This window comes from Aythya fuligula, chromosome 11 (assembly GCF_009819795.1).
Source record: "Aythya fuligula isolate bAytFul2 chromosome 11, bAytFul2.pri, whole genome shotgun sequence".
NCBI lineage: Eukaryota > Metazoa > Chordata > Aves > Anseriformes > Anatidae > Aythya > Aythya fuligula.
The window spans coordinates 5,657,787-5,683,369 of NC_045569.1; the positions used below are offsets into that span (position 1 = coordinate 5,657,787).

The 25,583-nt window shown below is 40.9% G+C and overlaps 2 protein-coding genes across 2 annotated transcripts in view; both read right to left on the bottom strand.

Annotated features, from left to right (window-relative positions):
* MTMR10 (myotubularin related protein 10) overlaps positions 1-11,343 on the bottom strand; it is a 37,842-nt gene extending 26,499 nt beyond the window's left edge. The window contains exons 1-2 of the mRNA XM_032195241.1: positions 11,157-11,343; positions 10,440-10,500 (exon numbers count right to left, since the gene is read on the bottom strand). Of these exons, the coding sequence (XP_032051132.1) occupies positions 10,440-10,500; positions 11,157-11,216 (121 nt within the window). The 5' untranslated portion in view covers positions 11,217-11,343. The remainder of the gene's footprint in view (positions 1-10,439; positions 10,501-11,156) is intronic.
* Positions 11,344-18,880: 7,537 nt separating this feature from the next.
* TRPM1 (transient receptor potential cation channel subfamily M member 1) overlaps positions 18,881-25,583 on the bottom strand; it is a 78,037-nt gene continuing 71,334 nt past the window's right edge. Inside the window, exons 25-27 of the mRNA XM_032194952.1 lie at positions 25,145-25,344; positions 23,996-24,128; positions 18,881-22,333 (exon numbers count right to left, since the gene is read on the bottom strand). Of these exons, the coding sequence (XP_032050843.1) occupies positions 21,058-22,333; positions 23,996-24,128; positions 25,145-25,344 (1,609 nt within the window). The 3' untranslated portion in view covers positions 18,881-21,057. The remainder of the gene's footprint in view (positions 22,334-23,995; positions 24,129-25,144; positions 25,345-25,583) is intronic.

Genomic DNA, 25,583 nt, shown 5'->3' on the forward strand with positions numbered 1-25,583 from the left:
GCAGCAGAGTTCCTCCTCTTAGTTCAGCTGTCATAAACAAACACAAAAATCGATTGGATTAACTGTGGCCTTGAGCTCTGGAGGGTTGCGGGGTCCTTTCAGAGCTAGCAGGTGTAAGGGGATGACTTTCACTGACCGATAGTTATTAGGTACATATAACTATAACAGAAGTGGGAAGAGTTGGGAAGGTACTACAGGGATAAGCAGACATGCTGGAGCTTAAAACTGTTTTTCTCAAATATTACTAAACTATGATTAAATAAGCCTTTGAATTTTAGGAAAAAGAAAAAAAAAAAAAAGATTCCAGCAGCTTCAGTACAAATAGTTAAAGTTCAGCCAAGTGCACAGCAATTGAAAACAATGTCTCATTAATAGGGTACATGAAAAGGACAGGGCCTACTCCTGTTAAACATTGAAATGAAAATATTTCAATACTTTTAGCATAGTCTGGCCTGAAGCCTCTTGATGTCCAGTGTTCTTCCTAATAAACTACTTGCCTCGATAACTGCAAAAGCACAAACTGTGTATTTAAGCAATTCCTTCTCACAGTCGGTGTTAATCTTCAACTATTCAATGCTGAGTTCTCAGTCACATTCTGCCTGCCAAACGTCCTCCCTCCACAAGTCAGTTCTTCCAAACCTAAGTAGTTTATAGTCTTGCCTCTCTCAAGTACACTGGTACATCACTGCATTTCTAATAAAAAGACACGGACAGCCAAATATACCATAAAATGGAAGTGTCAGAGACAGGTGTTTTCCATATAACATCCCCTTATCTGTTAAGAAGTGGAATATTTTTTTACTACTGTGCACTCTTGCTAAAAGCAAATTACTATTACCAAACTATTTCTGTACTTTGCATCTCTGATGCTATAAAACAGTAGGGAAATAAGAGACCCGTTACTGTTCTCATGCAAAATCATTCCATTAGGATAAACTACAGTTTAAAATATGCCTGGCGCATTGTTCTCTTTCATAAAGCCAGTCCTTTTTATTTCTTTCCTCTGTTCCTCATAATTGTGTAGCTACACTACAACGTGCTAATACGAATACTGTCTTAGTGCAACTTTATTTATTTGCATTTCTTCCAACACAAATACATTATAGATTTTTTGGCCTCACTTGGATCTTCTGCTTTGCAGAATTTTACATCCCTAACAGAGCTGTCAGTTTGAAGGTGAGTATTATAACAGGGCAAGACAGAGAGTATGCACAGAGATTTCAGCTGAAGGATTTAAACATATTTGCAATTGAAGCATGAGAAAGTTTGCCATGCAAATGCAAAGGAGATGCAGTTTTCAAAAGCCTCAGACTGAATTTGTAAACAGTAGGTGTGGAATTTTATATTGACCCGACCTTCATCCCTCATTTGGATGTCTACAGAGAGAAATAGAAGAAGGTGTAAGCCTTCCAAACTTAACACAACTTCAGTAAAGTTGCTAAACAGAAGTAGTACCAAGCCGGTTTTATACAATGAAACCTTACTGCAGTTGTAGTTCAGTAGGTGATTTTTCTATACAAGTGTCAACAACAGAGCTATTCAGAGAGATTACACTGCACATTTTTACAATGTAGCTGGTGCTTTTTCCAGTAAACAGTCACAAGCTGTTCCAGACACGGAACAGCAGTCAACACTTCCATGTGACTTGAACAGTCAAAGAATGATCTCAGGAGACAAGAGCAGTTTGTTTAAACTCTGACAGGAAACCAGAAGAAAAATTACAGGTTGCCACCCTTAAATATAAAGCCTAGTCGTGATTATAAAAATATTGCTACACCGAACACATGAATCACAAAAATAACAGGGAAGACTAAAGGATTTACCCAACACACACCTTCCATGGAAAACACAGCTTCAGAAACTGCTACATTTCAGACAAATCCCGCTAAACATCCCAAAAGCACACATAATTTGACTTGCCCATATTTAGATGCTCAGAGAATCTGTGCCATGTTACGTACCTAATCCTCCACAATACACAACACGTGACAACCCACATGCAATTCAGAAAGTGCAGCAAGCATGCACAAGAACAGGAGGCAGAGAGGCAAAACTAAAAAAGCTGAATTAAGTGATCGGCAGCAGAATCACTCATCAATGTGCATGGCAGCTGTTGTGCATGTTCTGCACTTTTTTGTTCCTCCACATTGGAATCTGGCTAGAAGTGAGCCTGGTCTAGCATCCTCATCCACTAATGCTGCAAGTGATAGCACCCAATTAAGAAAACAGCAATACAGCTTGTTTGTGCAAGAGAGACACTATAATGTTCTCAATAAAAGAGTTATCTTAAGTCATCATTTAACAATTAAAAACATGCATTAATGAATTCACTTGTATTTAGAAAGATGCAAGTCTAAAACTGTTCCAAAATGGTTAATGAACAATTAGCTTTTATAAGTTGCTGCGGAGTGAGTTTTCAAAAACTGTTTAACAAGTAGCTGAAACCCACAGCATCTTCACTCATTTAGCCACAGTTTTTCTTGCGGTTAGGTTACAAAAATTGTACAGGTTTATTAGCATGCTCTAGGCGTTTAGATGTAAATGTCACTAATCCATTTGTACAAGGAATCTTCTGTTCAGTGTGCTCAAGAAAAAGTAGCTGTAAGCTCATGAAAAAAAAAAAATTCTAATTTTCATGAGCTCTTACAACGTATTTAGGGATGCAGGTATTATAAAGGCCAAAGAGCTGCACAATACAATAGATATCACCCATCTTCCCCCCCACTTTTCCAGTATATTCACAATTATTTAGAAAATAATCTATGCTTAAGTTTCTGTACATCTGCAGAATGCAGAACAAAGTAACAAAAAAAGGACAGCTCAATACTGTGATTAATGGGGAATAAAACCCAGTTTGGACATATTCCATATGCATTACTTTTGAACAGGAGAACCTTGCATTTCTGTCCAAAATCTATGCTCACCACTGTTTGGTCTGTTTTAAATGCACAGCACCAAAAGAGCTTGCTTTGTCAATGTGATTAGAAAAAATGTTATTAAAATATCATGTAAGATTACACAGTTCTTCTAGCGTGCTAACAAAAAGAAACATCATAACTAGCTTAGTTAAATTTCAGAAATAGCAAGGAAAAAGATAGCAAAACCAGACTTTTTGGTCGAAGTCTTCAAAGAAGAACTATTCATTTACTGTCTGTAATTACAAGATTTAAATGGGCATTTGTCCAATAATAGATAACAGCTGTTAATCTTGAAAAAAAGAAAAAAAAAGAAACTGAACATAGGAGGGCTCTGAAAACACACTGCTTTTCTGAACTCGCATGGGATGCTCCACAAAATCTTCCAATGGAAAGCAAAGGATGAAAGAACATAAAGCAGCCAACCAAAATTTCATGTGGTGAGAACGTCCATCCATTACAAGGCAGGCTCTCATCAGCAACCAGATCCAAAGCAAACTATTACAGCAGATTCCAATTCTTGATCACACTTTTTTGAATTGTTTCAATCCAGCGTAAATCTGTAATACTACTAAAATGCAAACAGTTCATGTTCGTTCCCATCTCAGCCCTTGTGCAGCACTACCATTTGAGAAAGACTTTGTTATGCATGTAAGAGAAATGACTTGGTTGAAAAATTATTCTGACGTATTCCCCCCCCCTCTTTTTTTTCTTGTCAGTCCTGATATGAACTGAATTAGGTCTGATCTGGCTTGTGCTACAGTTACCTAAACACAAGTGTCAGCACAAAGTCGTTAATAGAAGAACACATCTGTAATGATGAAAATGAACGAATGAACTGTTCTTCTTGGCATCCATATGGATTTTTAGGCTGAATTAAAAGAATCACAAAAAAAAAAAAAAAAAAGTTTAGCAATGATTTGGTCACAGTTCCATAACATGAGCAGGACAGAAGCCAGCGAGTAGAAAGTGTTTTGGTTCTTTTCAGTCTGGCTACATGAACAACAAATTCCCAACTCCTAACTTAGTTTAAACAGTATAATCAGGAACAATCTGAGATGACTGCTTCTCAGGCTTTTATAACTACGTCATCAACACAAGTTACAGATGCTGTTCTGAACTTGTAAAATACTTAATTTTAAGGCAACCCTGAGGAAGTCAATACAGAAATACACCTTCTTTAGAAATTAGTTTGCTGAAAATTATTTCACTGGAAGTGCATGCAATTGCCACGAGACCAAAAAAAAATGAAGTTTGGTGAACTGTCAACTCAAAATCTTCACTAACATTTTATTCCCCTTCTGGTCTTTATGACATGTGGCATTAATGGAACTTATCTGCAAAATGTACATGGTGAAACATTAAAATATTTAATTGTAAAGTGCGTTTGGACTTCCACCTTTAAGGAATGTTTTTTGTATTGCACTACAGCTAAGCTGCTGCAAATGGGAAGTAACTTTTGCACAAATACTTAAAACATATTACTAATCAGAAACCATAACAAATACATGTTATGTATTCATAACAAAGAAAGCAGAACTGACTCCACCCAGTAAAATCCACTTGTAAGACAGTATCTGGAACTTAGATCTTGCATGCAGACTGCTTTGGTAGCTTTGGTAGTACTTGTATGATGCCATGCCTTAACAATAAGTAAATAAATAAATAAAGGAAAAACAAAACAAGCAGTTAACTGAGCCCAAAGCATGCCTGAAGATTCAGAGTCAAACAAGCAAACAAAAGAGCTATAATAGTAAAGAGCACTTACTATATACTTACAGTAAGTGATGCCTCAATTATTCTAAATATAACTAAAATGCCTGGTTCTTTTCTAAACTTCTTACAGTATGAAAGATGAGTTTGCAGAAAGCTGCTGTTTCAATTTTCAGATCTAGAATTTAATTAAATAAAACTTTTGGCAAACTGCTTAGTATGAACTAAAAAACCCTACATCAGAAAAGCGTTATGGGAATGTATTATTTTCCAACCAGTCATTCTCATTTCTCTAATTTAGCTGTTCTGAAATGTTGAAAATAATTTCACGCTCACATATTTCACTGACTCCTCAAACACAGTGAAATTACAAAGGTTTTCACTCAACTAATACCACACACCAACTTTAATAATAAAAAAATAGAAAACTTTTACATTAACATTTAAATTTCAAATAAAAAATTTGAAGCAGGAAAAAGCCTCTAGCCCTACAATATGTCTTAATCAGCTGCACAATGAGTAAGAGAGCCTCAGTTAGCAAACCACTATGCTAGAAATGAGAATCAACAGTCAAGTATGCTTTGGAAATGAGCAGTACCTGACTTCACACAAGCTCAATGTAGTTACCAGCACTGATAGGCCCTCACTATTCACCACCAACAGATGAAGAACGCAATACCTGAATATCAACAACTCATTCCACAATTACACATGGAAAGGGCACTGACAGTAACAACATTATTACTTGTACCAAGCAATTAAACAACCCCAGTTTCCAATTTGAGGTGCTAAACCAAAGAGGTTACACCTAGTATACAAGAAAAGCAGACCTGACAAGTCTCTAGGGTTACACATTCAGCTCACTAACTTAGTCTCTGCTTCTCACCCCGCTGTCACAGGGCTGGGGCTCACACTCCAACACCCTGACCTCTCTTCTTCAGAGCTGGGATATCAGAAACCAAATGAAAATGCCAAGAAAGAGGCACGGGGGTTCAAAGCAGACAGGACATATCTGGGGTACTACGTGCAATAGTGTCTCACCAAAGCGTACTTCAAAGTGTACTTTCCTCCTCCTATCACAAGATGTATTGCAGCTGCTGTGGAACACGAGTCAATGCTCTAAAGATTTGCAAAGCAAAAAAAAAAAAAAAAAAAAAAGAGAAAGATCTGGAAGCTATCTCAAGAGAGAATCAGATACTTATTGATACTGTCTTAAAAGTTCCCACAGTTAAACTTCTACAGTTGCCTATCAAAGGGCACTTGTATAAAAAATAAAAAATAAATCCAAAACCAAAAAGCAGGTGGTAGAGCCAATCCAATTGACATTATTAAACAAACAAAAAAATATATCCATTAGTGAAAATCTTGAACGCAACATGCAGTTACAACTCATCAAGAAGACAGCACCTCTGTTCAGAGGTGATCAGAAGGATGATGAGAGATAAGCAAAGCTTCCTTGTTAGTACCAACTAAGAAGGCTGTGCTACAGAAAGCGAAACACCAGATGTGTGCCATAAGTCTGAAACTCACGAGTCACATGGATTAGAGGAGTAGAGTTTGATGTTTGCTGTGTGAGGGAAGAACTAGGACGTATCCAAAGAAACCAGATGGTGGTAGGTTGAGAGCAAACCAACAAAGGTAGTTTGTAACAGCACATAATTAAATTGCCAAACTCCTAACCAGAGGAAGCTGTGGGTGGCAGAAGTTTACATGGCTGTAAGGAAGCAATTGGATCAATTCCTGCAAGAAACATCCAGCCAGAGGAATTAAATATGAAAGCACCACCGCTATGATGCTCTGCGATGCCTCGCTTGGAGCTCCCCATTATGTTAGTCTGAAATAAAAGTCCCCGGGCCATGCACTGAGTGAAGCAGAGAGGACAGAACAGGCAGCTGGAAGCTCTGCTGGCCTTGCTCTCCCCTTCCCGGGCACCGTGCTGCATGCAGCATCCCACCCAGCCCGGCAGTACTGGGACCTGCTCACAAACAGCTCTGCAGTTGCCTTCTAGTATGCAGCCCCGAAACGTGGTGCAGATACAAGAAGACTACAAATAACTGTTGTGCAACAGCAGTTTGCCACCAACGTTCCCTTAATGTGAGCAGGTCTTAATGATAAAAATACCATTCCAACTCAGTTCACTGCTATGGTTTTACTGTATAAACTTTTAAAAATAAAAGCGGCTCAACTATTTCTAGCCAGTTTGTAATATTTGCTATCTGTAAAATTTTTAAGTTAAACAATTAACAGATTAGTACATAGAGCAACACTAAAATAATTAGTGCAAGCAAGTACTAAGATTCAGACGGAACGATCCTTTCCTCACACTTCACCAGATGTCCCAGAAGTTACACGATCCCCTGCAGAAGAGCTGGTGTGAGCCAACTGGCAGGACCTTTCTGCCTGATCATGCCTACACTCCAGAAGAGCACTGCTCACAGTACAGACACTGGACTAGTTCTTCATCCATCCATCCATCCGTGTACAGCTCGCTCCTCTCTGTGCTTTGTTTTTCCAATAAGATCCTAGAAGCATACACATATTCCAGCTATGTTGTACAATTTTCTTTGAAAGCTTTGGTTGATGTCTCAAAAAATGCTAGACATTGATGTGGAAAATGTGCTACAGTTTATTACCAGAGCAATACACACCTTCACGATTTAGTTTAGTATCGGTAATGATAAACGAAGCACAACTTTAACTTCATTCTCACAATGCTAATTACTTACTAGCTAATTACTTATTACACAAGCTCATTACTTACTAGCCAGACAAGTTGCTTCAATAGACTGTCTAGCAGACTACTCGCCATTCCTCTGTTTTCCTTTTGGATATGCTTATAAACCAAGCTATACAAACAATCAAAAAAGTGAAACCATTGCACAGGCCAACTCTGCAACTAAATCAGCAAAAATACTTGATCAGGAGTATAGACTAAGAGAATGGAATTACAGAAAAAAGAAAACATTTCTCTAATTCCATCTTAAAACTTTACCACATTTTTTGAAGGAAATTATTCCAAATTCTATAAAAAGATATTTGCTTTTCACTATAGCAGTATCATTGTTGCCGCTAACAACCAATTTATTTATTTATTTTATTTTACTTGCTTTAAATGATGTCTGTTGCTCTTCTTAAAGCCACACCTTGGTCAAGGTACACAGTTCCATGAAAATTAGAGGCTTTTATTCCAAAAGCTGAAGAGAGGCATCTCTATTCGTCTGGACACCCAGGGGAAACTTTGAAAAGAATCTCTGTAAGATCAAAGTTTATGCCAATGTAGATTCCAAGGACTTTTATGTTGTTTTGTTTTTATGTTTTTTAATAAAAACCTTGTAATTTTATAACCTGACTCATATTTCCATGCCTGGAACTCCCTTTCCTAACCTCCACAGCATAAAAATACAAGCTAGGCAGCAAGGTATTTAACTGGTGTCCTACTTTAGAATTCAGTTTTTAGTAAACTACTCCCTCAATATGATTACATGTTAGGAATTTCATACTTAATGTAGCTATTTGCAGTTTTTGACGATTGCTGAAGTAATTAACTGTTTGTGCTAATGTATTTTAGTTCCAGAATAACTCCTTAAAAAATCCACCAATTAAAAGATAATAATCAACATTCAGCCGCTCAGGTTTGACTCGGTTTCCAAAAGCAAAAGCAACTCCACAATACTATTAAGGTCAGGATGTTAGAATACCATACTCAAATTGCATTTGCAGCGGAGTACAAGTCAGCTTTAATGTAATTAAATGAGTTGGAATTTGGCCAGAAACTTAGGTTATGACAAATCCAAAAGCCTGTCTACCCAACAGTACAATGTGTACTTGTTTATGCAGTTTTCTACTGCACTAGCTGATGACAAAAAAAAAAAAAAAAAGGCACTTAGGCTTAACCTTAAACAGGAAGAGTTTCATTTAAGTCATTTAAAATAAGTCACTTCTAAACTTCACCCCACCCTCATACACACTGATGCTCACAAAAAGATTTTGTCACAACTGTTCGGTAGCTGTACACTGCAGTGAATTTTATTACAGAATAATTTGGAGGCAGAAAGTTTAATAGCAGTTTTAATTCTGTGCTCTGAGTCCCATTCTTTCAATCACTTTCTATATTACCAAGAACAACTTACTACAAATGTCCCCAAAGCCATCACATATTGATTTCAGAAACAGCAGAAACAAGGGAAATGAGAAAAGATGCAAACCTGGGATAAATATAAGCCAGCTGAGGAAAAACAAAGCCAGTCAGCACCATTTCAAGTGCACTTCGGACTTTCACAAAGAATTAACCACGCAGCAAAACGTTGCTGCACGTGTGTTGTTTTCTGTAACTGCTCATGCACATGCCCCACAGTAAATGCAGGATGTGTCACAGTTTGAGAAGAGCAATCTTGTACTGCCTCGCGTTTACTGTGGAATGTCTCGGAGAAGAACATGCAGTCACTTCCTTGTAATTCATCCAAGGTCTTTGACTCACAACTGCAACATAACCAGTAAGATTCCAACTGTTAAGCAGAAGTTTAGCAAGCGTAAAAATATGTCAAATACTGAGTGCTCTTAGCAATGCATCTCGGAGTATTCACACCCCATGCAAAATCTGTACACTCTTCCTTCATGAAAGAGGTTCAGTCAGCTGGCATGTAATCTTTCAGTTGAATCTCTTCCACAGGATTCCAGCCTCTTCAGGTACCTCACTGCACCATACCATATATTAATTAGCATGGCTGAATTAACAACAGTTCCATGTGAAGAAGTGAGAGAAATAATTCTGAAGAGTAACTTTTTTATTATATTGATCACTTTGAAAGTTAGCAGGCTTTATCAACCTTGACAACATGATACCGAAAGCTTCCTATATTACTTTGTGTGTAAGTTTATACCCTCTAAATGCTAAGAAAAAAATACATTATAAAGTTCTGTTTCAAACTTAAAAATTACCTTAAAAACAGCAAGCTTTGGAGCTTGCCAAATTTATGGCTGTGATGTACAGTTTGCAATTAAAGTAATCTTGAAAACAGTAGACTGTTCCTTTAGTAGCTGAAAAAAGGCTTTTGGAAACGCTCACTGATCAAAACATCATTTACCAAAGATAATGCCTGATTTTAAATGTGAAAAGGAAGTCACCAACAGCTTGGAACTGTATACCTACGTAATTATGAACAGTAAGAAAAACGTTGCTTTTCTCATCCACACATTAAGAAGAATAGTCTGCACAGGTTTACAGACAGGTTCCAAAATAACCTCACAGCTACCTATTCAATAAGAGCACGTGAACACAGACAGCATTAGAAGTCTTCTAATACACGAGTCAATCATACCTGCTTGGTGGAAGTTCCACACACTTCCCTTTAAAATAAAGACCACAACACATGCTATGGTAGTGAGTTCAACACACTGTAAAGGTCTGGCTACCTGACAAAACTGTAATTACTAATGGGGTCTTCCTAGAAATACCACAGAAGCTGCAAAATTTGCCGTAGTTCCATTTCAAATACTCACAACAGAATAAAAACATTATTCTACACGTAGTAAACCATCACACAAGCAAAACCACGTATGTATTTATTTAGCTTTTCAGGTTTAGGTAAACAGGTCAGAACAGCTCTCTGCAGATTAGCATGTCACTAGATTTTCCTACTTGGTTAGAAGTTTCACTCTCTGGAGGAGCACGCTAAGATTAAAATATACTGAAATCAATAAACACAGGAAAAGAGGGAAAACAATTTACATGTTACCAATCCTACTAAAATAAACAGAAGTCTTAAATATGTATTTGTTGAGTTATCCGTCAAATTTCTGGTTTACGCCTACCTGGCAGAAGTATTGGTTCCAGTTTTTTAATCCTGGGTTCTGCAGTTAGATGGTCTTCAGACTGAGGGAAGGAGAGAAAAAAAAGGAATTTGCTTAAAAAGACACAATCCTACAGTCAGACACAAGTCTGGTCTATTGGGGTACAGGAGAAAGTCGTTCTTTTAACAAGCTGATTATAACGAGGCAGGATCTAATCATGGCAACAGCCTGCTGTAAAGGTGGCTGGGGATGTTTAGTTTTCTACCAGAAGAGAGGTATAATATTTTAATTGCTAATATTTAACTGGTTGTGTAATCTAGGACATAACAAGCCGCTGGATGAATGAGAAACAATCGGGCTTGGCACTCGGTAACGGCGTGAGTTCTGCGAGCTGTCCGCGGGCACAGCAGCAGGCTGGCACAAAGCCCTGAGGCACTGAACGCCACCAACTTCCCAAGCACAGGGAAAGCTTCCTAAGACGAAAGGCGCAGAACACACACACACACACCCACACCCACACCTGCTCGCTTTTCAATTCCAAACCCGACAAATAAAGACCCTGCCACACAACCACCGCCCCCCGCCGCCCTGCGCGACGAGCCCGGCTCCCTCCTGAGGCGAGGAGGGAGCCGCCGCCCCCCCACACCCCCGGCCGCAGGCCCCGCTGAGGCCGCCCGGTGCCGGCAGCCGAGGCGCAGGTGTCGGAGCCGCGGGGGAGCCGAGGGCCGGCGCCGTTACCTGCGGCAGCGGCAGGAGGTAGGACCTGAAGGTGGGCTTCGGCGGCCGCAGGGAGAACATGGCCGCTGCTGCCGCCGGGAGCGGGCGCCGGGGGCCGTCAGCTCAGGCCCGGCGCCCCGCAGCCGCCCGGCCCGGGCGCTCCCCGTCACTCACACGGCGTGGGCGGCCCCGCGCGCCCCCTGCCCCGAGGGAGGAGCCAGCGCCCGGCGGCTGCCCCGAGCCCTCATCGAGCCCTCACGGAGCCCTCCCGGAGCCCCGCGGCTCCCCCCGCCCCGCCCCGCCCCGCGGCGCCGCCTCCCGGCCCGGCGGCTCCCGGCGGCTCCCTGCGGCCCCGGCGGGCTGGGGCGGGCCGGGGCGGGCCGCGGCCCCGCCCGACATGGCCGCCGCGGCCCTCGTACGGCGGCGCGCAGGGGCCAAGCGGCCGCTGAGGGGAGGGGAAGGGAGAGGAGGGGAGGGGGCCGCGGGCGGGGGGCGGCCCCCAGCTCTCCCCATCCATCGCCTCAGCAGCAGCCGCTGGAAGCAGCTTTCGGCTCACGGGTTGTTCAAGCACGGCGCTGCCGCTTGCTTTGTGCGACACAGATCACAAAGTGCAGCTTGTACGCGGCGTTCGTGACGCGTTTTCAAGGGCACGTCCCGCCCTTCGCTCATTAAACTGCTGGAATTCACCCGTTGTGTTTTGTCTGCCTACAAAGGGATGAAATTTCACCGCAGAGCGGGCCAAAAGGTGCGGGGGGCACACAGCACGCAGTCTGAGGTGCTGCTGAGGTGTCCCAAAAGCAGCACCTGGGGCTGAGCCACACCAAGGGGCAGCCAAACCCTTCCTGTTAGTAAATCACTAACCCTGGTAAAAAATAAAAGAGGCAGACAGGTGTGCTCACCTGCTGATCTGCCAGCTCTAACAACAGGTACAATAGTTGTAAGAATGGCTGAATCACTTTTCTGTACACCTCACTGAATAATCAGGAATTTGAGTGAGAACAAGCGTGACACTCCCTCACAGCTCTCACAGCCTGTAACAGCAATGTGTGCAAAATTACAGATGGCAAGAATTGGCTGCCATGGGCTAGGAAAGGGTAAACATTTACATTTAGCCGTAAACAGCTCCAAACAGCGTAACACAACAGTGTAGGGCAGGCAGAAATAGCAAAGGTACTGTTACCCACTTCCTGCAATAGCACTTCCCATCAATGCTGTTATTTTTGACCAGAGGGAAAGTAGGTTTAGGTTACAACATCTTCCCCATTCCCTCAGAGACCTCCCTCACCCACCACTCCTTGTTTCCAGATGAGGGAAGGGGAATTTGCTCCCAGAGCCTCCCGAGGGCACAGGGGACCTCAGGGCTGGTGCTCCAGCTCAGCACTGCCTCTGGGCGAGGGCCAAGATGCTGCATCTGCTCCTGGCTTTCCCCAGAGAAAAGCAGTTGCAAAAGACAGGGTTTGGGGAGCACAACATTAAAATGTAGACTCAAGTGGAGGGTTTCCATGGTTCGGCCTCTGAGCCACTTGGAGACTGTGAAACCTCTGCCTGAGGCCCGCTAAGGGAGGTTTTATTGTAACCTGGGGTTGTCTCAGGTAATTGGTGTTAGAACCAAGCTCCAGCATGAATCAGCTACTGTTACCAAGTTCTTATTGTCACCTTTTACATGAGGTGTATCATCATGTTACGGCTATGGAATATTGTACGGACATACTGGTGAAGCTCCCAGGCTGCTGCCCCAGCCACCCTCTTGCTCACTGCTGTAGACGTGAAAACCACTGGAGAAAGCAGATGCTGGTCTACAGCCATGGAGTTCCCTTTACTTAGGTTTTCAAGGCATTCCCAGATTGCTCACTTTAACTTCTCCAAAATGTGAAAGCAATGCAGTTGCCCACCTAAACTCCAAAATGTTGCACTGCTATTTCTTTTGATAACCAGGAAACCAAGTTTCAAAATGACTTATGACGCAAAATGGCATGTACAGCACCTAGCACCAGCTGCTGGGAAACACACAGCACTGCAGACCCTGTGAACTTTCGGTGAGGTTAGGAGATGGGTATTCAATGAAAGGACAGACTTCAGGGCACCATCCAGATTCCCTGACATATGATGCCCCATTGATGCCAGGCACAGGGAGGTTTGCTTGAACAGTGTGGAGGGAAATGATCCATTGGCACCTGCTGACGTCAAAGAAGAAGGCTGTGTGCACGTGTAAAGCTATTCAACAGCCCAGGGGAGAACACCTGCAAGGACCTCCATAACCATCCACTATGCTTGGACTTTCAGGCACAGAAGATTAAAACAATCCCATCTGGTATTTTTTAGAACAAGTGTACCTCTGTGCACAAGCGTCCCATCTATTCAGTGTCAGCAGGCAGTTCCCTTCACTTTATCCTGTACTTTTACATATTTTATGCTGGGGAAAAAAAAACAACAACAACAAAAAAAACAACAACAACAACAACAACAAAAAAACCGTTGTCTACCCGGCATTGTTCAGCTGCGTGGTTTTGGGCTCAGCTCCTTTCCATTTTACAGAACGTGCTGTGCTGCAGAAGCTGCTGGTGGTATAATGCTGAGTGCCTGACAGTGCTGTGAGTGCAAACCACAGCTCCCCTCCTGACGGTGACTCTTTCACGAGCCAAGTCCCTTGAGTGTTTGATAAGTGAGAAATACTGCGGCGACTTGCCCTCATCTTTATTCTTGAATGTTTTTTGTTCATATTCAGAACATTGTTCAAAGAAAACTAAAATCAGAAAAGGGGTAGGAGAAAGCAACGGTGGGGGTGGGGGGAGGCAGAATCAGTACAAATCAGCTAGGCTTGAAATTACATATACCAAATTTGCCTGTGTCATTAAAAATGACTATTTATGTCACATCAGAATTACAAGAGTGATTCTGCATCAGCACAGAGCCTTCTGAGAAGTCGCTGCAAATGCAATCTGAATCTTGAGGGAATGAGCAAGGGATAGCACGAATTTCCATTAGGACTGGACTGACATTCAAATTGCAATGCTGTTCTGAAAATGAACAAACAAAAACTCAGTGAACACAGGGTCACAAGATTTGTGAGGGTGTTTGTTGGAAACGGTCACAAGTTGCCAATGGAAGAGTTTTATGCCAGTGGGAGGAGAAAGTTGGTTTCACAAAAGTGAGCATTTCAGAGGAGCAACTTAATTCTGTCACAACTTGCAGCGCAATAGAAGCTGGCAGGACAGGGCAAGGCAGGCAGAGCCAAGCAGGGCAGACAGGCAGAGCAGGTAGGGCAGGCTGGGCTGGCAGGGCAAAGCAGGCAGATGAAGTGGTCAGGGAGGGCAGGGCAAGCAGGACAGGAGGGAAGACCCCTGAATCCTGCTGTTTGGCAATGCATTAAAGTGCCTGCCCATCTCCAACCACCCCAGCTTGACTCACTTGCTTGCTATTTTCAAGCAGTTCTACTAAGCCAGTGGTTTCTGAAAACGCCTTTGTTTTATATAAACAACCCCGAAAGAAAAGTGGGAAGCCAGCATAACTAAAAGGAAACAACAGCCCTTCTTTATTCTCGTATCATTATTTTTTTTTAAAGTTGTTTCTGACTCAGTGCAGATATTTTCACTGCTTAAACATTAAGATATCCACAGATCTCTCCTGTGGGCTAGACTGACTGTACCCTTGCACTCGTCCAGCATCCTGGCCCTACCAGACCTGCCTGGCCAGCTCTCCTGGTGGTATCGGACCCCACATGCTGAGTGGCAGTTTCCTGAGGCTTCTTATCTCATACAGTGTAAGTTGTTTGTAACAGTGAGATACTTATCTGCTTACCTCTGGCTATGGTGCATAACCTGCTGTATTACCAGCACGTCAGATTAGGTACCTTCCTTCAAATTCTGGTGGAGCCTCACAAGGCAGCTCTGTGGTTGGGGAAGTACTCTGGCTTGTGCAGTGCTGGAGGTCTAGGGTTAAATCAGAACAGATTTTCATAATGATCCCTTTTGATCTCAGCAGATTAGAGAATGGCTTTCATTAGACACATTCAAGAACAGGTTAGACTACCAGCTGCCACTGATGCTATCGTCACTGCTGAACTCACTTCACTGTTAATGATCTCTCTCTTCCAGGCCTGTATTTCTATGGCAGCTTGTGTGTTTTCATAGCTTTATGAAGAATGCTTCAATTATGGGTTTGAACTCCAGGACACAAAGATGTGTGTTGTGTGATTTCACAGCTTAGCTACAGCAAGTATGTGGCAAGTCTGCTAAGTCAGGGATTCACTGATCAAAGTTTAGTCTATTTTTCATTGAACACATTATGGTTTGTTACTTCAACCTGGACCTGTGCACTCAACAGTTTGCATACCCGAGCTGCCATAGTTTGCATGTAGAAGTGTGGGACTTCTGCTGGGGGCTTGTGACAAAGCCAGCTCTACAGGGCTGTATTAACTCTTGTGGAAGATCACCATTACACCTTAATTTACTTTTTTTTAAGCAGCTGAAATAAAATCTCTTTCCTCAGTATCATTGACGAAGATCCAGCAGAAGAATATAAATGTGATTATTTACACAAAACAGCCACGTTGATAGTCTTGGCTAAGATATGCAAAATACATAAAAACCATGAAGGTTTTAGATTCTTGAAGTACCCCAGGGGGAAGAAAAAATAAAAAAAGCATCTCCTTCTAAAGGCACATATGCAAATAGGGATAGTATTCTTAGTGTGGGAATTTAATGATGCTGAATTTTGCTCCATTACATAAACGTACTTTCCTTGTTAATCATTACATAGATATTACTTGCCTAGAGTTATTTGAAGCTATTCTTTGCTACAATGTTCCACCTCTGCTTGCGCTATTTTACATAGGTAATGTGATCATGACTCTCAGATTACCAGTGCTTCCAAACTAGAAGCCAGCCTTTTCTCCATGGTCATTTTTGAAGTCTGCTGGTCTGATCAGATAATAGCATGTCCATCCAGTTAGTGCTAGAGAAGGGAGACGCTGGCATCTCGAATCATGCAGGATGATGCACTGCAGTTTCAGAGGGGTTTTAATGTTGTAGAGACAAATGAGGAGCGGAGCAGGCAGACGAAATTATGCATTTCCTTTTTCATTAAATTTCACACCAAGCAAATGGTGGATATGGACGATTAATTATTTTGGCTGAGGAACTGCAAACATGACTTTATTTAAAGCCTGTTTTGAAGACTTACCTTACATCCATTGTGAAGATACAGGGCATCAACCATAAAGTACCACTTCACCATATCAAATTTCTCCTCATTAGGCTCAAAGTTGAAAGAAGCCAAAGAAGACTGTAGTTTTAAGAGAATTTGTAGTTTGTGTCTCATTTCTCCTAAGGTCTGTGTTTTGTCAGCCTGCAATGCAAAGTACTGCTGCCTACTGGTTTTTGACTGCCCAACCGCTCTGTCCCTGGCACCAGATGAAACGGGCATTAAATAGCCCAGGCAGCCCACCTGCTCCTTATACCTGTTTTGCTTTTCTGTTTGATGCTGGATCCCATTGGTTTATCAAAATCCACAACAGGCTGAAATAACCAGCTGAGGTGACCACTTTATTCAGTGAAATGTTTATCTGCAATGCCTGTAGGGAGAGGAAAGCACCTCCTGGACTAGAGTTGTCTGGCAGCCCAGTTTCTAGAAAGTATTGTCACTGCTAGTAACAGGCCACAGGCTTTATGCTGACTTTGCAAGGCCTCAGGACTGAGGCTTGTCAGGACTGCTTTGTCTGAACTTGTCTCAACCTGCCCGGAGCTGTGCCTTGGCTTGTTTGTTTATCTGAGAAAGCAATTCTTACAGTGACTAGAAAACTCGGGTGTAATACAGAGTAGTAAGCCAGCGAAGAAAAATGGAGATGTTAAGTTTTTTTAGCAAACATAAAAATGTCTCCAAGAAAGCAAACAGTAAAGAAGAAGACACCATCAACATAATGCTCATCCTAGCAAAGGACCTGGGATCCTGACACCTGGCAATGTTTCCTCCCTGCCCTCACTGCAGCCTGAAGCCACTGACCCAGAGGATCAGTGCAATTGTGAGCATAACACCTGAGAAAAAGGGGTGGATACTGGGAAGTGCATATATATCAATTTTACCTTATTTTTTCCCTGTACTAGGGTAGTAGTATTCTTTTCTCTCCTCTCATCTCTCCTCTTTTTTTCTTTCCTCCTCAGTAATAATTACATCTAGACTAATAATAATTCATATATTAGACTGCTATTACTTCTGTTATGCTAACGATAAATTCATGACTTTTTATATAAGGTAAATCTCCTTTTTGCTTGTAACAACTTTTTGAGTGTAACATGAGTACAACCAGAGTGACCAGTGGTACAGAAGTAATAAGCTGACAACGATGTTAGCAGGTGAGACCCCTGCAATGTGTCCAAGTGCTGCTGTTCCCTCTGAAAACTCACCTCTCCCATGACAAGTGCTCAGCAGCAAACTGGCTTTGTGTCAGTGTATTAACTGTCCAGAGCACCCAGTGCAGCGCAGTCCCGGGGATCATGCGGATCTAGTCCTGTTGACATCCTTGGTCATGTGCCCTCCTTGCTTTCCTTGTTTTCTGACAAGGCTTTGCAGATTCTTGTAATTCTTTTAATTTTTATTTAGAAAGACAGATAGATATACATCTTGCCAAATATGACAGTCAAGCCCAGAACCTAGAAAAGGGTCCAAAGAAGCAGTATGAAGAGACCATGCCTGGACGGATTCAGTGATTATTTGAATTCACTACTTAATATTATGGACTTTTGATTTTCTTGGTTCCCAGGTATCTAAATCCAACATTTCAAATGGAAATGGTGATGCGTTGGTGCAATAGAATAGGGCTTGCAAGAGCAAAGTCAGGCTAGTCCCAGAATGATGCAATGTAAAATGGAGGAATTGTACTCAGCCATTATAGTTAAGAACCTGCTTACATTAATGTAACAATTGGTCACCATGTTTGAAATACTTGCCTTGAGGGAAGAGGGAAATGTCTGTATTGCAAGATACTAGAAGGTGAATTCACCCCAATTACCTCAGTGTAATGCCTCTGCATACAACACAGCCTTAGACTGCACACTCTTTAGGACTTGACCTGGTTCAGTACAGGTCAAGTACAGAATAAAACAAACAGTAAGCAGAATTCACTATGACACTGCTGTGGAGTCGCCACATCCTTCGTAGCGGGAGGGATGCATCTTCTTAAAAGGCAACATTAAGCATGTATCTTCAGAAATACCAGTTCTGCACTTTTGTCCTTTCACCCAGTATTCAAGAAAGAAGGCAGGCAGGCATGCAGACATGTTGCTCATTATTCTATTTAGTATGTTCCGATTCTAGTATCAGTCTTTTATGTACATACAGAGCCATATTTAAATCTTACTAAAATGGCCATACGTCTAAACTAATTCTGCCGAAGGTCAGTGTAGTTAGATAATACTTAATGGCAGAGGAGTTATCATCACATATTTGTGCTATCCAAGAGCACAGAAAGCATCCAAGCCTTATGAAGTCATAAATGGATACAGAACTTTATGGAAAATTACTGACAAATGTTAAAAAAGAAACTTCACTTAGAAAATGTTCAGCCCACTCACTGCGTAAGAAGAAACAGGTAAATAAAGAATTGATATCCTTATCGTGGCCACTTTGGTATACTGAATTCATTTCACATCTTTTTCATAAGATTTCTTTATAAATGATTTACACAAAGTAAGAAAATAAATACAAAGGTAAAATGTTTTTGTTTGAAAACTACATGTCACCTAGTAACTTTGTAATGCAAATGCTAAAAAAAAGACTGGTTAAGCACAGCATGATTTAACTCAAATTTTATAAACACAATGTAACAAGAGACATGCAACACACTGTACTGTGTTCCACAATGCATACTGCTTGGTTAGCAAAGTGCTGAAAAGCTGCATCCCTTTGTTTGATGATGAATCAGTTCCCGGTGAGTGTGCAGGCAAACAATAAAAGGCATTGGCAAATTGCAGGATACTTGAACCATGCATACAAAATGGCTGTGTAGTTGCATAGAAAGGTAACACAGAAGTAAACAAGGAAGTGAAACGATTTCAAATGTCATTCTGTTTTTACAGAATGTCATGTTCCCTAAAGCTGGATAAAAAAGAAGCCCTCATGAAAAGCAAAATGTCAACACTGTTCTGCAACAGTGAAACCAGTAAACATGCTCATAAGACCAAGCTGGCAAAAAGCTATAGTAAATGATGACTGAACCTTCAGCAATATCTATGCAGTTACCATGATCGTGCAGTATGGTAACAATACTTCACAGTGTAATTGTGGAGTGTGAAAATATAATACAAATAGTAAAAAATGATGCCATCAATGCATTCTAAAGTCTTCCATCAATCTCTGTGTTTCAAAACAGAAAAGCATTACCAAAGAGCAGACAGAGACGTACACACCGAGGAGCTGATGGTGGGGGACAAAAAGAAATTCTGTTTTTTCAAAGTAGTGTATGAGTAAGTACTAACTGTTAATGAATTAAGCATAAACTTTGGACTAGTATTCTGTGAACAGGTAACATAGCCTTAACTCATTTTCTTTCCTGTCTGTTCAATGGCATGCCTCCCCTGAAGAAAGAGGTGCTGAGTATTTGGGAAAATGAAATTCCTAAAAGGTAACAGAGAAGAATGAGGCAAGTAAAAAATCATGCTATTATGAAGAAAACTATCAAAACCTAGTAAGTAGGTTTTTCAACCTACTGTTGAAACTGTAACTACAGATGTGGATTTCCACTCCTAGTTGTTGAGGGATAGAAAACGCTCTGCAGAGAGAGTTATTTCCTTTGAACTTTCTTTTTGAAATTGACTCAAGAAAATATATGGAATTTCTCTTCTCATCTGTAGAATTTATTTTTTGTTTAGACTGACCCCTAGGAACTCTTGTTCTTCGTGCACTTTCATATTGAATTTGCAAAATTAAATACTAATTTGTCACAGTAGATTTGCTTCCAACATAGATTGGCTACATTTTGATCTCACCTAATCAGACTACCTTTCCTGTTTTTTCTCCAGTGCAGGCATTTTAACAAAGTAACTTTTTTCTCTACATGGGATGCCATTGTAATCCCTGCTTATACAAAACACTAATGCAGATCTTGGATTCACATTAATAAAATCTCCCTACACTTTTTATACTTAAAATCTCCCCAAACATTTCGAAACAATAATCACTGTTTTTCAACAGTTTAAGGCTGCCAGCATGCTTTGGGGCAGGGACAGATATGATCCTGAAAGCAGACCATGGCAACTGAAGTTCAAAGATGGGTCAAGAATATGTTTACACATAGCTTTCCAGGTCAGGTTTTTCAAAACACAACTGTATTTTTCCATTCAGCTCTATTTTATCGGATAGAAACTGCTATGTTTTGCCTTTCTGAAAGAGTTGCTAAGAAGCATGCAAGAAATCAGAAGTGAAAGGGAACTGCATAATATTTCCATGCAGTCAACAATTTTGTTTTGATCTGGAAAACATAATGGCCAGAAAGAAACCAGCTGCATAAATCAGGATAAAAACTAAGGCTGGTTAAAAATTTGTGCAATTTAAGAAGTCTTCTGATAAAGAAGAAAAAATATTTTCTACATTATTTCATGATTGTATTGTCCTTTCAAGAGCTTTTATAAAAAGTCTATCAGCAAATAAGCTTATGAGGGAAGTAGAAATGGAAAAAAGGAAGATCTAAGCTGTCAGCATCTGTGGACTGTGCCTACTTTTACATCTGCCCCTGAGAGAGTACGTATCTCCCCTTCACCTGACCCAGTGCACTTACTTAAGAACAGAACATGTATCAAGCAAGTCTAAAATGAAAAGAAACAAACATATGCAAAATTCTTCTGTAAAAATTCATTAAAAAAATTCATAATTTGTTCAATTAGCCATACTCCTTTCTTGACTGTCAATAAAACAGGGGCCATAAACCATTTCAACACTCAGTTTCTGTGGATGCATTTTCTTGCCTAGCTTTCTGTTCTTCTGTTGCACTGCCAAATGCTACCACTAAGTTAGTTACGCTACTGGCATGTCCTGGTCTGTTTAATTTGTCCTTTACAGACTTGGCTTTCCGAGAATGGCTGTGCAAACTCTTGGACCGTACTGATGGGAACCCCAAAGTCCTGTCCGGCTTTACTGATAGTAAGTTCTCCTTCTGAGCCTTGACAGTGGCAGGTGCAGACGTGTAAGAGGCACTAATACCTGCTTCACCAACATCACTGTCATCATCCGTGTCCATCTGTAACTGTTTCTGCTCTGCGTGCCTTTCTGCTTCAGAGACAAAACCAGGGTACTCTGGAGGATGTTCTTGAGAAAGTTGCTGCTCAACTTCATATTTCCATTCTGTGGCCCACTGCTCAATTGTAGAAGGGCACACCTGATCCATGATGGTACTATACTCAGTGGTCCAGTTGTTAACTCCTCCAACCACCGTTCCGCCTTTTGCAAATATAAAGCTCCTCGACTTCATCATAGTGGTTTGACAAGCACTGAACGTTTCAGGAGGAAAATAGCGCATTGCTTTTGATTTGTCTAAGGGATAAGAGATTGTTGCTTCTAACTTAGTCCGTTCTACTTTTAACTGAGTGTTCTGAAAATCTGGTTTGGGTACCGACTGTCTGCTGATAACATCCATCTGGTTTATACTTCGAGGAACCGTTTCATCATTCTTGAAAATCCCTTGGTTTTCATCCTCCAAAATACCCGAACCAGAATGGGGTCTGGAAACATTTTGTTCAGTTTCTAATGTAGATCTACTGTAATCTGACGGGTTGACTGCATTAGGATTAGAGGTGTAATGGAGACTGGTCTGGTTCTCTGGAACCAGCATCCTTGGGTCTGCTCCATCTTCTTTTGTACCAATGGAATGGGCTTTTTTACGCAATCCTATGGCTGGTGACATCGGAGTGGTACTGTCATCGTAAGTTAACTCATCCCCACCAACGTGGTATCTATACATGCTGTAGCCATCAGAGCTGTTGACACTGCTTTGCCTCAGGAGATATGCAGCATCACACTCAGATGAAGCCCGTGAACGCGTATATGTCAGCTCAGACTTGTCAATACCTGCCAGCTTCTCCAGAGCATTCACCATCCGACCAGAGAGTTCTTCCAGTTGAGAGAGTCGAAGGTCAACTGTTTGAAGAGAGGCTTTCATAAAATGTTCTCTTTCATTCACTTCTTCTAGCCTCATAGACATGTTTTCAACTCTGTTGGGTACAAAAGAGGAAGCATAAAATAGAAAGGGTGGGATAGTGCAGTAACCTGTTATAGGCCCCCAGATACTGATTTTTTCCTAAGACAGAATTTTGTGCTACATATCATTATACATCATTATTTTTTCCTGTGTGTAGCATAGTACTTGTTCATTTTCTTTTTATCCATGCTTTCCTTATACCGTATTAGAGGGCTACTTGAATTTTCCCTTATTTACATGCCAGGAGAGTACAAGAGTTGCAGCCCTTTTGGGAGAGACTACCATTATATTCCTCTTTGAGTGTGCCATCCTCTTCACATTCAGTTGTGAATGCATCAATTAATTATATGAAAAATACCTTCTAATAACATGTTCACAGAATGACTTAAAACAGCATCAAGGCATGTTGTAAAACTGGTTTTGTGGCTGTGGAAGAGGGAACATGCACTAGTGTTTATGGGCTTACTTTCTTTCTTGAAATACCTTTCACTTACGTATCAGTGCAGAAGGGAGTAGAATTACTGTCTAGCTCAATTTAAAAATTTCAATTAAAAAAACACATTTTTTTCCATTTTCTTTTATCATTTATATCGTAATGGAAATTACAGTTCCAGAAGAATTAATAAAAAAGCCAGGTGTTAGAATGTGACTTAGAGATCATATACTAGTAAATCAACTGTGGAAATGAAATTAACATTCTTTTGCTCTTACACACAAAAGATGATGAAGCATCTGGAGCAAGAAGCCATGAGAAATACACAAATCTGCTTTGTGACTATAGACCATAGTGAATCAGTGAGGCTTAGCAACCACGCTTTATTCTCTGGTACAATACCTAGGATTTTGACAAATTGCCATGGAGAAATAGTGCAACAGAAATGACTTGATAACACGTAGCAGATTTCATTTACTTCTCTATTCTCAAACTTCACAAATAATATTGCAAGATATAAATTGCCTCCCTTCAACAAAAAGATATTTAGCCGTTAGGGAATTAAACGTCTCAGAGATCACTTAGGAAGCATGGACAGCAGGTTGAGGGTGGTGATTCTGCCTCTCAATTCTGCTCTCATGAGACCCCATTCAGAGTACTGCATTCAGCTCTGGGGCCCCCAGCACAAGAAAGACATGAATGTATTAGATCAAGTCCAAAGGAACACCACAAAGATGATCAAAGGGCTGGAACTCCTCTACTATGAAGACAGGCTGAGAGAGCTGGGGATGTTCAGCCTGGAGAAGAGAAAGCTCCAGGGAAACCTCACTGCAGCCTTCCAGTACCTAAAGAGGGCCTACAGGAAAGCAGGAGAAGGTTCTCACCGTCAGGGAACGTAGCATAAAAAGTTTAACAAGTACTGATTTTCTCAAGTGGAATCTGAGGTGTAACTGTGATCTTCAGATGGGTAAGAGGGAAAAAAACACCTTGGACAGAAACGTTCTTACAACGAAGCTAACCAAACCAGCAGCCTTAGTGACACACCATCAGAACAACAAAAAACTTGCTCTTGTGAGAGATGCATCTGCATTGACATTTACCTAGGATTCAGATCAGCTTCTGAATGGCGGGGGTTTCTCCAAGATCGTAAATCTACTTTATCTAAACTTCAGTTATAATGAGGACACAAAAAGCAATACATTGTTCCAGGTAAGTGGTTTGGTTTCTTTTCTTAATAGGTACCTTTCAGAGGTAACTCTGATGCGTTCATCATTAGATGACTGCTGCTCATCCTCTTTTTCCTGGAAGTATTCTTCTACGCACTGCTCTTCAAACTCATACAGTTTTTTTAGCTCTTCATCATTCAGAAATAACTCTGCATAAAACAGAAGAAAGAAATGTGTTTTTAACACCTTTAACTTTTCCTCTACTAAAAGAGCAGATGACTTTGTCAACAGGGAATGAGCACTTCGCCAAGGATGGCTATAGCCCTGAAGGCAACGTAATGCATTGTGACTATTATCTGCTTCTACAACCATCCACTAAGGGCTGAATTTTCTTAGTGACCTTTACCCTTTCTAATAATAGTGCTACATGTTAAACAAAGTCAACAGATTTTACAGGCTGAGACTAGAGCAATCTCTGCCAGTTTGACTGTTCCTTAATTCAAGTATCATCCATAAAGAATGACAGTTAAAGGCAACAGGTAACGTGATATAACATTGTTTTCCAAACATTCTTTGGATAAGAGCTTCAAAAACTTAAAATCATGTAGGAAAATCCAATGGAAACATAAGTTCGTGGGAACATTTTATCCTTTATTCAGATTTGTTTCTTTTTATCTGTAGTGACTGTTACGTTTACTCTTTTTTCTGCCCTTGTTTCCTTTCTTTTAAATCAAAAGCATACTGTGCAAAAGATAATTACTTAATAATTGCAGAGTGAGTTAGTAGAAGAATCCTCACTGTTCTCCTGTGAAATAGCAGGTATGTAACATGGAGAAAGTGGGTATGCTCTTGGACACAGATTGCTCACAGTCACGAAGTTGACACTACAGATGACATTTGAAACTGTAATCCCTTTCTCTCAGTTTCCTATTTCCCCTTTCCATTGTATGAACTTTACTAGAACTTGGTAAAACCAGATTAAGTGGATGCCAGGTATGCTGAAGTATGTTAAAGAAAGCATTCATTACCAGCATAGCATCTCATAATCTTAAAAGCCCAAGGAACTCAACGGCTGTTAACCTCATATCAATTTTGTCCCATGCTGTCCTCTGCAAATACACTGGACAGTCAATGTGAACAAAATTAATAGGTCAGCATTGGAAAAGCTACTGCTTTCTGTTAATATGGTGCTAAGAGCTAAATTTAGAGAAGATTCTTCGCATACTCAGTCCCCTGTCACGCTCATCTTGGTCTCCTTCACGCTTCTTGCAGCGACAGCAGACTCTCTTGATGATTATGTAGAGGTGGCTGAAGATGATCATCGGCGGTGGGAGGACAGGTCTGTCATGGAACGTCATAATCAGCTGGTACCGCTGGAACTTCCAGACTTGGTTGGATATTGATTTTACCTCAAAGAAGGTATTGCTGAAAGGGAACGTAGGTACATTTTCTATTAGGCCCCTAAGTTTACTTATCATTAAGCAAGAATAACAGTGAAAAATAAATAACAACATGAGACCACATGACTTGCTTGGTTCACTTCTTAGTTGATGCAACTGAACTTGCTGAACTAATGATGAACCTGAACTCATGATTTTATTACTCCTTTGGTAGCAGAACAGAAGGTGCTCTGTAACTCTTATGCACCACCCAAAATAGTCATC